Source organism: Balaenoptera borealis, assembly GCF_965194805.1.
Source record: "Balaenoptera borealis genome assembly, chromosome: 3".
Lineage (NCBI taxonomy): Eukaryota > Metazoa > Chordata > Mammalia > Artiodactyla > Balaenopteridae > Balaenoptera > Balaenoptera borealis.
In genome coordinates, this window is record NC_138866.1 from 151171009 (window position 1) to 151185882 (window position 14874).

Consider the following 14874-nt stretch of genomic DNA (forward strand, 5'->3'; position numbering starts at 1 on the left):
AGCTCAGGGACACCTGACTGTCAAGCCCATGCCTCTGACCCCCGGATCTTTTCCCCTAAGGCCAGCATGTTTTTTAGTTAAGGCACCCCTTAATATTGAGAACTGAGCCTGAAAACATCACCCAATGGAGCTGGACATTTTTTAAGGTGCAACATCCAATAAAAATTTCAGGAAAACATCTACTCAATTTTGCTGCTTTTCTTTTTTTCCTTTTTCTAACCGTTAAGAACAACCTTAGCTTTGGATAAGAAGAGTAAAAAGGGCTTTACCACTGTCCAGTGAACCTGATCTTCACTTTAAGAAGACACAATGTGATTGTTATTTATGATAATAATTATAAAATAACTAGCAATATCATAATAAACAATAAAATAAGAAAATAATTTTAAAATTATTTTAAAAATTTATATTTAAAAAAAATATTTAGGGCTTCCCTGGTGGCGCAGTGGTTGAGAATCTGCCTGCCAATGCAGGGGACACGGGTTCAAGCCCTGGTCTGGGAAGATCCCACATGCTGCGGAGCAACTAGGCCCGTGAGCCACAATTACTGAGCCTGTGCGTCTGGAGCCTGTGCTCCGCAACAAGAGAGGCCGCGATAGTGAGAGGCCCGCGCACCGCGATGAAGAGTGGCCCCCGCTTGTCGCAACTAGAGAAAGCCCTCGCACAGAAACGAAGACCCAACACACCCATAAATAAATAAATAAATAAACCTAAAGTTAAAAAAAAAAAAATTATGGGCACTCACTATAGGTCAGACACTTCATGTATTGTTGCATTAAATCCACAAAATAATCCCATGAGGGAACAATTATTACCTCCATTTTTGCTTATGAGGAAATTGAGACACTAAATTAAATAACTTGACTGATATCTATGGCCAGGATTGCTAGTGAGGATGACCCAGGGTGCAAGATTTAAGGCAGCACTCACTCTCAGGGCCATGCGAGTGCACAGTCGGCACCTGGGAGCAAGTGCCACCTTAAATTTTGTGCCTTGGGCACCTCACACGTCTAACCTTAGTCCTGTCACTGCTGATAGGCCATAGCTCACATGTGGCCGAGCTAGGATGCAAACTCGGAGCTATCTGGTTTCAAAATACATCTTCCAACCACCAGACTGACCTCCAGCCACTGTGCCGGGGACAAGGGGGAAGAGGGGACTGCCCAATATGGTCTCAGCCCCAAGGATGTGTGAGTCCAGTAGGTTCCCCTGGCCTTGAAGGGCGGGTGGGTTTTAAGGGAGAAGGTGGGAGGAGAGGAGATTTCAATCCAGGAGAACCTCAAGAAGGGTGATGACATGGGAACAGGGGACTGTGGTTTTGGTTTTGATTCTGCAGAATCACAAGCTATCAGATCTGGAAAAAATTTCCTTGAGTTGAGGTCAACTGTGTTAGTCCTAATTATTTCCTCTTTCTTTCCAACTCGCCTTCCTGCCTAGGTGACAAATGTCCTTAACAGCCCCTCCCCCTCCAGAGGATTTGACCTTGTCAGGGCAGAGCAGGTATCTGGGGGACCCCTTGTGTGGGGCGGCCACAGCCCTGGAAAGTCTTCAGGTGCACTGGCGCCTGCACGGTGGTCAGAGGTGGCAAGTGACCACAGTAACCTGTTATTTCCCATAGTGGCAAAAATGGGCACATGGGCATTTCAGTTTTGTTTCAGTCTCTCTGGTGGGTTAATTAAGTAGGGCATTTAGCTCCTGGCTGATGTGTCTGACACTCTATTTATAAAGAGGATGTAATATTGCTTTTCTCACCTGTGGTAAACATAGGACAAGCCTGGCTTTGCTTTTCTGACTTCAGAAAAACCCGGAGTGTATTCTACCTCATTGTCTTTTATGACTAGAAAGAGATGTTCTGGCTAAGTCTGGGGCCACTACTGATTAAAGGTCGATGGTGAGGAGAAAAGGGGTGAACCTGGCATTTCCAGGATGGAGCACTTCCTCCTTTTCTTTAGAGACGGAGCTTTGATCACTTTTGGAGGCACGTGACATGTTTTTAGATGACTGCCTCAAGGAACCTTTGTTTTGCCAAAAAAAAAGCCAAGATCTTATTCCAGAATTGAGAGTTTTGAACTAATAAGGGGTTATAATGCTCAGCAAAATATTGTCAAAGAATGCACTTTTGCGGGAAGGCTGGCCCAAGCTTCTGGGTAAAGGGGAAAACTGTTGTTGGGTCTTTTATTCTTCTCTGGACCTCGAATAGTTGAGACCTTGAACTCAGGGAATTCATTGTCAAGGATACTCCTTTTGTTGGAAGGAAACTGGGCCCTGCAATATGGCGGCAGACTGGTGGTTACAGAGTCTGGGGTTGGGTCCCCGTGGAAGGTCTTGGATTATGGAGTTGGTGAGCAGTCACATATGATTATATATGTAACATATGGAAAAATCTGCATACTTTCTCCAGTCTCTTCCGCTATCTCCAAGCCTTTAGTAAAGTTTCATTCACTGTGTCAGCCTGGGATTAGTTGTGCTTTGACGCTCTCAGGGAAGAGCCCGTATCTGTGCTGGGAGCAAAGTTACTGAGAGCTGGAAATGCCTAAGGAAAGCTATTTTGCTAGCATGGAGAAGTGGTCTCCTAAACTACAGTGAGCTGGAGGCAGGCAGCTGGCAGGGCAAACACCAGGAGGGATTTGCAGAGCATGGAAGCATTCCTCGAGGATTTCCAGAAATACTTGGGGAGGGAGTGCTGGTACAAGACTGGACTTCCTGTAGCCAAGTGAACTGGAGGAAAAAAACGATGGCTCTTTCAGAATTAGAGCTGGAACATTCAGGGTTGCAAGAGAAAATTAAAATTAAATCTGGGAAGTATGTGCTCTGGGGGAGTCAGCACTTTTTGATTCTGTTGGACCCAAGAAGAGTCTCCAACGTGTAACTGAATCTGCGTAAATCCTTCTCAGTAACGTTGGAGCCATGTGAACGGAAAGCCTTAGCCAAACAATGAGAAAGGTTTCCCTGGCCTTTGCTAACTGCAGAACAGAGTGTCCTCTCTCAGAAAAGTGGTCCCTTGTCCCACAGCCCCCCTACGATGCAAGGCAGAGGGCAGAAGTCCTGCCTCAGGGTGGGGGTCAGGGGGTGGAGGGGTGGAAGCAGTCAGATGACCTGGGACCTGCGGTTAGATAATCTGAAAGAAGGTGGTGTACAAATGTTGCTATTTGTATTGGCTGAAAGAGGATACAATGGGCAGGGATGGTCTTTCTCAAATGACTCCTAATTCTCTATCAAATAGTTAAGTGGCCCCAAACCTTGTTTTGGAAGAAGACCAGGCATAAGGAAATAAACTCCATTTCCTTGCCCATGTCTCTGTCTTTCTTATGGTCCTTTGAGCTCGGAAGCTTACCAGCTGAGCCACTGAATCGTGAGGGCAGCCTATTCACCCCACACTTTCATGATGGAGCCAGCTGAGAAAGTCTAGGTCCCCTTTGGACAGAGTTAACTCCAAGTGAAGATCCCGAGCAAACACCGTCCGTTCTGCAAACGCCGGCTTTCATTAACTGAGTGGAGAACAAGGCTGCAGGTGTTCTCCACCTGGGCCAGGCTCAGCCTGCACCCAAGTCCCGGCCAGATCCTGTGCACTCGAGGCCCCAAAGGAGACCAACGGAGGAGTGAAGCTGAGTAGGGCAAACCCAACCCCACGCTGGGCACCCTCAGCTGTGGCTGAAGAAGCAGTTGGAGAGAAGGAAAAGGAACTCAGCAGTAGGACCCAGGAGAGAATTTGAGGCCTAGCTTTGAAACTCACTGGTGGGGAGGCCTGGAGCAGATACACAGCTTCCACGTCAGTCTCTAAAATGAGAACGGTCCTCTCTGGCTTTACCAGCGTCACAGGAGGGCCATGAGACTCACACCACTCAAATGGCGCGAAAGCCTGTGATCTATAGAGTCTTCTTCAAGACAAAGCCTTTATAACTACTTGGTTACCTGTATATCAATGGGGCGATTGCAGATTTTCCCTGGGTGAGTGGCCCGGAGGTCTGAAATTTTCTCCCCACCTTTAGTGTAAGACACTTGGTCATGTTCAAACCACTCCGTCCATTCCACATCTGGGAAGAAAGGAAAGAGCAGAGTCAGACGAGCAGGGCGCAGGAGAGCCAGCAACACTCGGTGTAGCCCCCAAGCAGCCTCGGCACAATGGGAGTTGAATACCATCTGTCCAGGTTCTCACCAGGCTGGGTACCAGAGGCTTCTAAAGCATCTGTCAACTTCCCCCACCTCTCCCACCTTTTTATTAAAAGTGCCTCTTATCGACTATCTTATTTTATAAAAGCAATAGATATTCTTCACTACTGCCAAAAGGAGGAAGATGAAATCCATCCATGAACCCATTATCCGAGGATGGCAGTGAGGCTTGCTGCTTTCCATGCCCCCGTCCCCGTGTGTGTGGGCTCCTCGAGGGCCGGTTCCCACTCCTCCTGTGTTCTCTGTTCAGTGCCATCGCCTGGCACAGAAGACGTATTCCCTGAGAGAAAACATCCCTCTGGGCTATTCACCACGGAGCCTTGATTAATTCAAGACAGCTCTCAGTTGCAAACTAAGTCGACACTGCCACAGTCAAGCGGTCCTATTGGTGCAAAAGGAAAGTCCTCGTTCTGCAAAGCCCTGGTCTTTTAGCCCCCTGTGAAATTTTACCAAGGTGTCCCAAACTCCTCACCTTGAACCCACTCGCTGGATGAAGAGACATTGAAAAGCTCGCCATGCTCCGTCCGGAAGAGTTTGAATACTCGGGCAGCAGCAGAGCCGTGGTGTCCTGTCAAAGAGGAGATCACAGGCGTCAGCAACCAGATCGACCCCCAAATTCAGAAGGATGTGACGCTAATGCAGAGAAAGCCCCCTACACACATGGATCTTGAGTCATTTGGTTAAAAAAAAAAAAGTTTCAGGCCAATCTTTCCGGAGCAGATTATTTCTTGTCCCTTCTTTTGCTTCAGTTTTGCAAGCTTAACTGCAGTGTTCCAACAACGCTATACTTTGGAACTCCATCGTTTCTCATGTGAATTCCTCTCTAGGATTAGAGCCGGCAGTACCTTCCGAAACCTTCCCTGGGCAGAGGAGGCTGGTGCTATGTGCTAACAGCCCACCCAAAGCATCTTTTTTTTTTTTTTTTGGCCACACTGCAAGGCTTGTGGGATCTCAGTTCCCCGACCAGGGATCGAACCCAGGCCCTCGGCAGTGAAAGCGTGGAGTCCTAACAACTGGACCGCCAGGGAATTTCCCAAAGCGTCTTTTTAGCTCAAAATATTACCCTTGCTGGTTCTGTCCCCGTTCTCATCTTTCCTGTGTCACTTGTTTTGGATTAAACCAATGACAATTTCTTTGCAAATGTAAATATTATCTTAGCGATTGGCCTTAAATCAGTATGGACTTTTGCCACTCATGTAACTTGGCCATTAAGCAGCTAGTCACTCAACAGGGTGTTGGGTGGTGGATCAGCCATGTTCTGAGGGTGGAGGGTGGTTCAAAAAGCCCCTGAGTCTCTTGGTCAGAGAGACACTGGAGGGAATTTGGCCTCTCGCCATTTATTACCGTGATACTCAATGTGGTCTTCAACAGAAGAAGAGGGATTTCCTTTCACAGTTAGGAAACTCCAAGGGTGTCTGAAAAAAAAAAACAACAAAAAAGTTCTTCACACGTCTGAGGCTGTGCTGGAGGTAGAGTTGATGCAGAGTGTCACACAGAGGCTGTTTGGGGAAATTAGTTTCCAGGCTGGGCTTCCCTTTCTCCAGAAGAAAAAGAGCCTTTCTCTGCAAGCCCTGGCCTTCCGAACCACTCGGCTGGCCTGATGTTTGTGGACCGTGAACCTCTGCAACTCCATTCTGGCAGTCGACAGGGTATGAATCACAAATAACAAACAAGCCCACAGACCTACGTACCACCTGCCAGGCTCAATTAGGTTCTGAAGCAAGTGCTCTGATTCCTTTAGGAAAACAAGGAAACATGCTCCAAGGGAGAAAGGTTATTTCTCTCATGAGTTAATCTCGAGGAAAATGCCACAGGCAGATGTGACTGAATACCCAGGAATCGGCATTGGGCCTTGGGAAGGAAAGAAATACCTCTTCTTCCTAATGAGAAGCAAAGGAGAAAAAGAAGGGGTACCATTTTGGAAAGTTATACATTCGTCTTTTCTCCATTGAAGCGTGCACTGCTCTAGGGTGGGAAGGTTTTCTTATCCGTTTTTGTCTTCCCCCTAATACCTAACCCAGCCTCTCGCTTACTGTGAGATGTCAGTAGGTCTTGGCCCTCAATAACTTTGATTATTTTTGTTTTGATCTCTTATCTTGGAAAGTAAGTCTTCATTGAGGTCGGGGATTTGACTGTGTCACCCTTGCTTAAAATCTTCCAATGCCTACCCATTTGCATAAAAAGCAAACTCCTTGGCCCAAAGCAAGAGGCCCTCCTGTGCCCACCTTGGCAGCTTCATCTCTCACCCCTCCTGTTCTTGTACTTTCACGCCCCGTCATCAATTCCCATTTAATATCTGCCTCCCGGCGAGAGCTCAGTATTTCCCGAGACAGGTCAGAACTTACCATGAGAGCTCAGTACAGCTAGTCCAGCCCTAGTGCCTTATGCCAATATTTGCCCTTCCTGGCTGAATGAACAAATGATGGGTCCAAGTCTCAGATCTTCTACTGATTTTAGGTGCTTTGAGTTTTTGTCATTCAAAGTGGGTCTATACAAATGAAGGGTAAAAATGTAATTCCTGCCTACCTATCTCCTTTACTTATAGAACATAGCACCCATCCTTCCGTGGCTCTTGTTTATAAGGAGAGAATAGTTGCTAACGTTTACTGAGTTCTTATTCTGTGCTACACACAGTGGCAAATATTTTGCTCATATTATCACATTTACCTTCCTCCCCAGAGTCCTTTGAGCTGGCTCCTCAAATACCCCATTTTACAGACATAGGAAGCCTGCAAATAGATGGTGAGTCACTTGTGCAGTCACCTAGCAGGAGGTGCAGCCCAGACTCAGATTCAGGCCAGATCGGATGCTAGCATCTTGGACCTCCTTCTGCTGAGGCCCTACGTAGCCAGTCCCTTTGTGGTTCTGCCTCTCATTGGAAATTAACTAAATGGCCTTTTGGCTTATAACACAACGAAATAGCAGCGCCCTTGGTTTTTGTTAACAAAGGAGTTTTACAATACTAAAGTGTCACTGTCATCTTTGGCTGCTTGAGTTTCCTGCCCAAACCCTTCCAGAAGGAGCAGCCCATGGGCAGTCAGAAAAAACACCCTGGAACCCGGAGTCCTGTCCCTGCCCAGGGAACCTCTGCCCAGGCAGTAAAATTGCTTTGCTCAGAGCCCAGAAAAGGCTCTGGCCTGCCCGCATTTTGCCCACGGTCTACAGAGCTGGAGGGAGGTGCATCCCTATCTCCAATAGCCACGGGACAGATGATCTCAACTTTCCACTGAACCGAGATCTGATTCAACATGACTAAAAGGTGTGGCTACTGTGGGGTAAACGGCTTCCTCTTGGTGCCAACAGGTGAGCATGCCAAAGTCAGGCATGACGCTGCAATCCAAGGCAAACAGAACACGCCCTGGAGCACATCAAAGGGCCCCTTCTGCCGGGGGGCTTGGCTGGGCAGACGCACTTCATGTGGTCTCTAAACAGATGTCTGCCAACCCCCCCAGGCATGTTCTGACCCCGTTGCTAAAGGAAGGGAAAATGACCATTAGCTGTACAACTGAGGCACGGCTTTTACACACAGTAGATGCTCAATTAATATTTTGTAAGTGGCCGATTGAATGAATGAGTTCCTATACACAGAGACCTGTGGAGCTGCAGAGTGGAATATGCTTCTAAGGAAAACCAGGCTCCCTTTAAGAACAAGCCTTAGCATGTCCAGTGCGGATGGCTCACATGTCTGCATCCCCCAGGGTCACCACGGAGGGTGATGTCGCCTGGGGAAACAAGCAGGGAAGTTAGGTAAAGTCCGCCTGGGGTAGCGATGCTTCAGTGTTCTGGAGCCCTGGGGAGGTGGAAGTGATGGGCGATACCTAAATCCAAGGTGTAGGAAGTGCTTGCTGCCCAATTTGGTCATCGCCTTCCTGGCCACGTCGTCCAAGTTTCGAGAGCCTTCATCATTCACGGCAACAGAAAGGATCCTGCCGTCGGGCACTGTGTTTAAATACTGGGCCAGACGTTCGCTCTCTTTCTTGGATCTATAGGTGTCAAACCTAAAAAGGGCAGACAGAGGGGATTTTAATAGTCCTAACAGCGGCCCAAAAAGAGAACCCTAAGCACCTACCTGTGGTATGACAACTAACACGCCATCCAAAGATCTCAAGGGCTGTGATTTTTAAAGAAAAAAGCTTTCATTACAGCAAAAATCGATCATCTCAAACTTAACAAAGATAACCCACCCTCATCCACATACAATAGCTATGAAATAGAGATCTCAAAAAACCTATATCGCAGGTGACAAGAATTTACAAAGGAAAGACCCAGTTGTGTAATGATCCCAACTCTAAGTATAAAGTGAACTTATTAAGTATAAACATTTTGTAAAAGGACAACGGAAATTCCGAAAGAATCTGTCTTAGAACTTCACAAGCAAAATCATTCTAAAACGAGTCTAGAAAAATAAACCAGCATGAATAGCCAAGATTTGGGAAAAGGAAAATAGTGGTGGTACGGGGAGTCGGGGGGAATGTATGGGCGCTCCTGAGTCCTCAAACTTGTTTTTAATTGTTCCCATAACCTGGTCTGACCCCACCTAGGCCCCCTCCTTCTCCACTGCCCCGCCCCAGGAATCGTCTGCTATGAGCCTAGTACAGCTCAGGGTCCCATGACCATACCCCATGCCCACTCCTGCCTTCACTCATTCATCCTTACCTTCTCTCCAGCCAATCAAATGCTTACTACCGTTCAAGAGCCGACCTAAGTTCCTGTTTCTCCAGGTAACCTCCAGGTAACCAGGTCTCAGGTGACCACAGCCTGCGTTTCTGTGTGTGTTCAGGGTTTATTAATATCCTTACTCACACACATTCAGCTCTCAGATTCTTGAGTCCACTGACTCATACTTTACCCGAAGGAGGTTAGGAAGGAGCAGGGCTCCTGTCTTTGGAACCCCCACATCAGCTATCAGGATAACATCTCACTATGCACTTCAGTAATGAATTCAACCTCAGGTTGGCTGCTGCAAGTAACCATATTGTACTACTTAAGAAGCAGCGCCATATCCGGAGAAAACCAGAATTCAAAAGGATGCATGCACCCCGATGTTCACTGCAGCACTATTCACAATAGCCAGGACGTGGAAGCAACCTAAATGCCCATCAACAGATGAATGGATAAAGAAGATGTGGTACCTATATACAACAGAATATTACTCAGCCATAAAAAGGAGCAAAATAGTGCCATTTGCAGAGACGTGGATGGACCTAGAGACTGTCATACAGAGTGAAGTAAGTCAGAAAGAGAAAAACAAATATCATATAATACCACTTACATGTGGAATCTAGAAAAATGGTAGAGATGAAGAACTTATTTGCAAAACAGAAATAGAGTCACAGATGTAGAGGACAAACTTATGGTTACCAAGGGGGGAAGGGGGGTGGTGGGATGAACTGGGAGATTGGGACATATATACACTACTATGTATAAAATAGATAACTAATGAGAACCTGCCGTATTGCACAGGGAACACTACTCAGTGCTCTGTAGTGACCTAAATGGGAAGGAACTCTAAAAAAGTGTGGATATATGTATACCTGTGGCTGATTCGCTTTGCTGCACAGCAGAAACTAATACAACATTGTAAAGCAACTATACTCCAATAAAAATTAATAATAAGAAAAATCAATTGAATATAATATAATAAAATTCAAAACAAAAAAGCAGCAGCACCAAGGAGCCAGAACACAATCTAGAAGACTGTTCTCTCTCCTGTGAAGGCAGAGGCTCTCTGATAGATATTGTGTCAATCAAGCTCAGCCTGGCTTCGTTAACTGTGGTCTGCGGATTGCTCCGTCCCAGGCCAAGCAGGTGGCTGTCAGCCCCCGTGGGGACAATATAGTGGTTTAGGGCCTGAAGCAGATCTGGGTTTGAATCGCAGCTCCAACACTCCCCAGCCTTGTGACTCTGAGCAAATTTAGCCTCACCCAACCTCAGTGTTCTCACCTGTATAACAACAGAACCCACCTGACAGGGGGTTTATGAAGATTCAGTTATAGATGGTAGATAAAGTGGTTAACACAGGGCTTTGCACAAAGTCCAGTGATCGTATTATTGTTACTAATATCCACCAGAGGGCAAGGTTGGCTGTCCTGTGTGCTTCTGCCCACCCTGGCCCATATCACAGCTGATTCCCTGCTGCTTTCCTGTGGATGCTCACAGCTCATGCCCTGTTTTTGAGGAGTTCCATATCCCCATCCTCCAGCAGCACCAGGAAAGCTGTCTCTGCTTGCCTACTCCAGCTGTGCCCTTCCTGGTGGATCTTTCTCTCTGAGTGGCCTGGGACAGCCTCTGCAAGGCCAGGGCAAGAGCCCCTGGGAGCCTACAGGACAGGTCAGGCCTCTGCAGAATCTGCCAGCTGATACCTGAGCCAGGGCAAGGGGCAGGGAGCGGGAGACTTGCCCTATCTGCCTCCTAAATATCTCTCAAGTTCATCCACTTCTGTTGCCACTGCTTCTACCTGAGTCCTCGCCAGTGACCTTGCTTGCCTTGACCATGCAGATGCCTCCTAACCACCTCTGCTGGCTTTACTTTTGCCCTCCACAAACAATCCACTCTCTACACAGCAGCCAGTTCTTTTCAATCAGATCGTACCCTTCTTAAAGCCCTTCGGTGGCTTTGCATCGCACTAAGAATAAAACCCACCTCCTCACTGGGCCTCCAAGGCCTCCACACCCACCCCTGCTTAAAACTCTGGCATTATGGCATCTCGTTTCCATCCCTCTACCCTCCCATATCTCTGCTGGCCCTTCCTCCCTGTCAGAACATCACGCCCTTTCTCACCTCTGGCCCTTTGCACTTGCCGCTCTGTCTTGAAAACTCTTTCCCTGACTCAGCCTTACCCGGTGGTCCTCAGCTCAAATGCCGCTTGTTTGCACTGGCCTTTCCAGACCACATGATGCAAAGTGGTCTCCTCTAGTTACCCTCTACCCTCTCACTATGTCTCTTCCCCCTAATTACCGATGATCACAGCCTAAAACTATGCTGTGCTTACATGTGTGCATGTGTGTGCAAACATGCCTGTTCCTGTTCAATTCAGCTTGGATTTCTGTCTGTTTCACTCACTGCTGTGCTCCCAGCACCCTGAGCAGCATCTGGCTAGGACACATGCTCAGTAAGTGTATGCTGAATGAATGAATGTGTTTACGTGAAGGCAAACCTTACCGGTCAGAATGGATGACTGTCCCTGATTTGGGGTCAATGACATGAACAATGACTCCACGGTGACCCCAGCTCCTTTCGAAAAAATAACCTCCCTCTTCCATGCCACCGGGGTGAAGAGTCTTGTTCAGAAATGTCCAAGAGAGCTTCTTCTGTCCATGCAGCTCAAGGGTACCTCCTCTGTCGACGCCGATGTACTTGAGGCCAAAGTAAGGGTCTGGCTGAACGTCTTCATCAGCCCTACAAGAGAGAACAGCTCTCCATGGTTGGCCGATGCCTCTCTTTACTGGATGCTAAGCCCAGAGGGGACTGCACTGCTCTTGACTCCCACTGTGGCCACCTTAGACCCAGTTACACCTGGTGATTGCTCGAGGTCAGTAGACATAGCATTGGCAACCAACATTGTCCCACACCAGACCAAAATGAGTCCAACAGGCCAAGCAGAAATACTTATCAATAGTTAACATGCTGGCACTTCTTTCCAGTTCTAAGTATGCTATATTTTGGTCCATATCAGATGTGGGATCACCTGGACCTGGACTGCATACCCTTGTGTATTCTTGGCTACTGATTCTGAGAGCTCTCAATTGCTTGACGAGGGAGCATAGCCAGAGGCAAATACTGCATGGAATTTTTCTTTATCTTGTCCATCATAACCTATTAATAAACATTCACAGAGACTCCCTCAGCCCTGACATGATTAGAAGGCAGCTGAAAGGCTGGCAGGGATTTCTGTAACTTAAGTCTGGACCTGAGCCACAATAAATAAAATGCCTCATGTACTCCTCCAGCTCACCCAAATCACCACTGTCTGTCTCGTTCATGATTACCATCTGGCAGGACCTAATGATAATTCCTTTCTTGCACTAAAGCCTCGCTGTCTTACCTCCCTCTCTTCCATGAAAAACCCCCTTCCCGTCAGATCCCAGAGTATCATGTGACTCATGGAAGCTGTCTACTCACCTTCCATACAAAATGATGCTGAAATTGCCCTGGAAAGGGCAGAGGGCACTCCCAGCATGCAGCTCTCCTCCGTTGTCAATCAGGATGTGCCGGGTACGCAAAACAATTGCCTCATCTTGGTCTTTAATGACTAGCTTTCCTGAAGAGGTAGGAATGGAGTGAGGTTTAGGAAGACAAGTCTTAGTGGTGAGATTATAGCAGAGTCAAGGGCAGACCTCCTAAGCCCCTCATGTCATCCAGGCAGGCAGAGAGGCGTGTCTTTCCAATACTTCTATGCTTGCTGTGCTTACGGTGGTTACTTTTCTCTCTGCCTTGTGATGTGTAAATAATGCCTCCTTGGTTTACTGCTATCGCTGCATGTGCTGCATTCAATGAGCAAGCATCTGAAGGTCAGATAAGCAGCAATGCTCAGAGCACCAATAAGAAGTTTCCTCTATAAATGCTTCTTTCACTAAGATTGGACCTCTGACAAGCCATTCCTAAGTGCTCAAAGCTGATGGTTATCTCAAACAACCAGATGCTCTGACGTGAACCCAAAGCATGTGACATTTGTTCTGTCCATCTACAGTTATGGCAACCTGCATCCCATCTGCTAGGCTCTGAGGCAGCGAACCAGAGAGAGATGGGGCAGGGGAGGGAGATTGGCTTACCTCCCTCTGAGATGCGGATGGAATGGACCGTGGCAGAAGAGATGAGCAGCAGTGTTCTGCCCTGATCTATGTGCACGTAGTAGTCTGGGTCATGGCCAGGATTCCAGGGCTGCAGCTCAGGCCACTGATCAGGGCACTCAGCCGCCACTGCCAAGGACAGAGAGATGTCACTGCTACCACCCACCAACCTCCCCAAGCAAGGACTGCCACAGACCACAAGCAGGGTGGGGTGAGGAGTCTATCATGCATTTTCATGGCGCTTGCCTTCTTCCTACTAGAGCTCAAAGCAGGGCCCTAGAAAGCAAAGAGAACCCCGGACATAGGAGCCAGGAGGCCTGGGATTTAGTCGAATGCCCTTCATTAGTTCATCCTTTATCTGTGAACAAGTCACTTCCCTCTTCTGGACTCAGTTTTTCCCTTTATAGAATGAAGGGTAGACCAGATGACTCCTCAAGACATTCCAAGATCTAAAGTTAGGCAATGATTTACCCAGATTACTTGTATTCCAAGGCATCCTTTCCCCTGGAAAGCATTGTTTAAAAAGTTGACAAAGCCTTTTCCCCTTCTGCCTGAGAATTTGACTTTTCTGTTTCCCTGGAAACCTGAGAAAGATGGTATTCTATAAAGCATGTTACCAAGCAACATCTTATAACAAAAGTCACCCCTGATTAGTAAATGGCATCTGAACTGGGAGGAACTATGCAAAATTTATAATGATCCTGGTGGACATGTCTTGCTTGGAGGCTTCCCTGAGTGCAGGGACTCTCGTAATTGGGCAAATCCCACACAGCAACTCTGAAAGTTACATCTATGGAGTTGCTATAAGAGATACTGGCTCTGACGGGGCAATCCCCACACCTGTCCAATGACAGTCTTGTTTCCTCTCACCTAAGGAGCTGTCTCACCTGGGGAACAAAAGAAGATAGCTTCTGGAGGCTTGTAGAATGCTTCCAAGACCACCCTCACGGAAAAGAAACGCCTGACGCTGCTCTGATGGTGGGCGGTGTTTCTGTCCTAGGCCCTTTGAAGTTATCCTGATGCCAAGCATGGCCTGTGGTAGCCTCATGAGTCTGAATGTTTAGTTGAACTCAAAGCCCCCATGGTGGGTGTTGCAGACTTCTCCCCGATGCAAATAGAAGCACTGGGAAGAGTCTCTCCTCCTATGGCTAAGAAGGCTCTGTACCCCAGTGGGCTACCATGTATGGTGAACAGAGGAGGACTGTCTCAAAAATTGGGAAAATCTCCCTGGACAGCAGGGAAAAGCCCAGAGGGAAAGCAACAGGAAGAGGCAACGGGCAAAACAAAATGAGAATGGCTTGCCTCAGAGATGGAGCCCCAATGCCCACCTTTTTTTCTCTCACTAGAAAGTTGTGAGCAAGCATGAAATAGTAGATTTTTAAATAACTGGAGCGGGATGGAGGAGAAGGAAGGTGAGGTGTAGTAAACCCATGGCAGGGGCAAGGTTTCAGATGGTGAAGACCCTGGGGAAGGTACTGGAAGGAATGGATGCAAATTCCACCCTTGGGCACCGAGCAAGGGCCACTAAGGGAAACCATGTCTCTTGAGCCAGGTGGGTGCAGTGGACAATATCCATGACATTGGGTGGGACCCCAGAAGGAACTCTGGCTTCAGTACAATTACTAGCGTGTCACTTCTCAATGTGACTTGATTTCGATGCGGCTGTCTCTAGGGTAAGATCCCATGTTTATATATTTCAAGAGAACTGGAAGGGCGCTGCCCCTTTATCTACTCAGCATTGCCAGATGTGGACTCCGGAAGCCCACATCACATCATCGTCCCGGCCCATCTGAAAGCAGCGGCTGGCCCTTCTCTTCTCTGCAAGGCACGGTGCAGGCACCTGGTGCATGTTTCCTGAGTCTCACTCCCCACCCTCCCCTCCCCTGTTCCATGACATCCTCCTTTATGCCCCATC

At 47.7% G+C, this 14874-nt stretch overlaps 1 protein-coding gene across 4 annotated transcripts in view; it reads right to left on the bottom strand.

Moving 5' to 3' along the window:
* Positions 1 to 14874, bottom strand: part of CEMIP (cell migration inducing hyaluronidase 1) — a 160508-nt gene that overhangs the window by 56201 nt on the left and 89433 nt on the right. For all 4 annotated transcript variants that reach the window (XM_082388483.1, XM_082388482.1, XM_082388480.1 and 1 more), the window contains 7 exons: positions 12942 to 13088; positions 12292 to 12430; positions 11332 to 11568; positions 7989 to 8168; positions 5515 to 5585; positions 4643 to 4738; positions 3913 to 4034 (listed from right to left, as the gene is read on the bottom strand). In XM_082388483.1, the coding sequence (XP_082244609.1) occupies positions 3913 to 4034; positions 4643 to 4738; positions 5515 to 5585; positions 7989 to 8168; positions 11332 to 11568; positions 12292 to 12430; positions 12942 to 13088 (992 nt within the window). The remainder of the gene's footprint in view (positions 1 to 3912; positions 4035 to 4642; positions 4739 to 5514; positions 5586 to 7988; positions 8169 to 11331; positions 11569 to 12291; positions 12431 to 12941; positions 13089 to 14874) is intronic.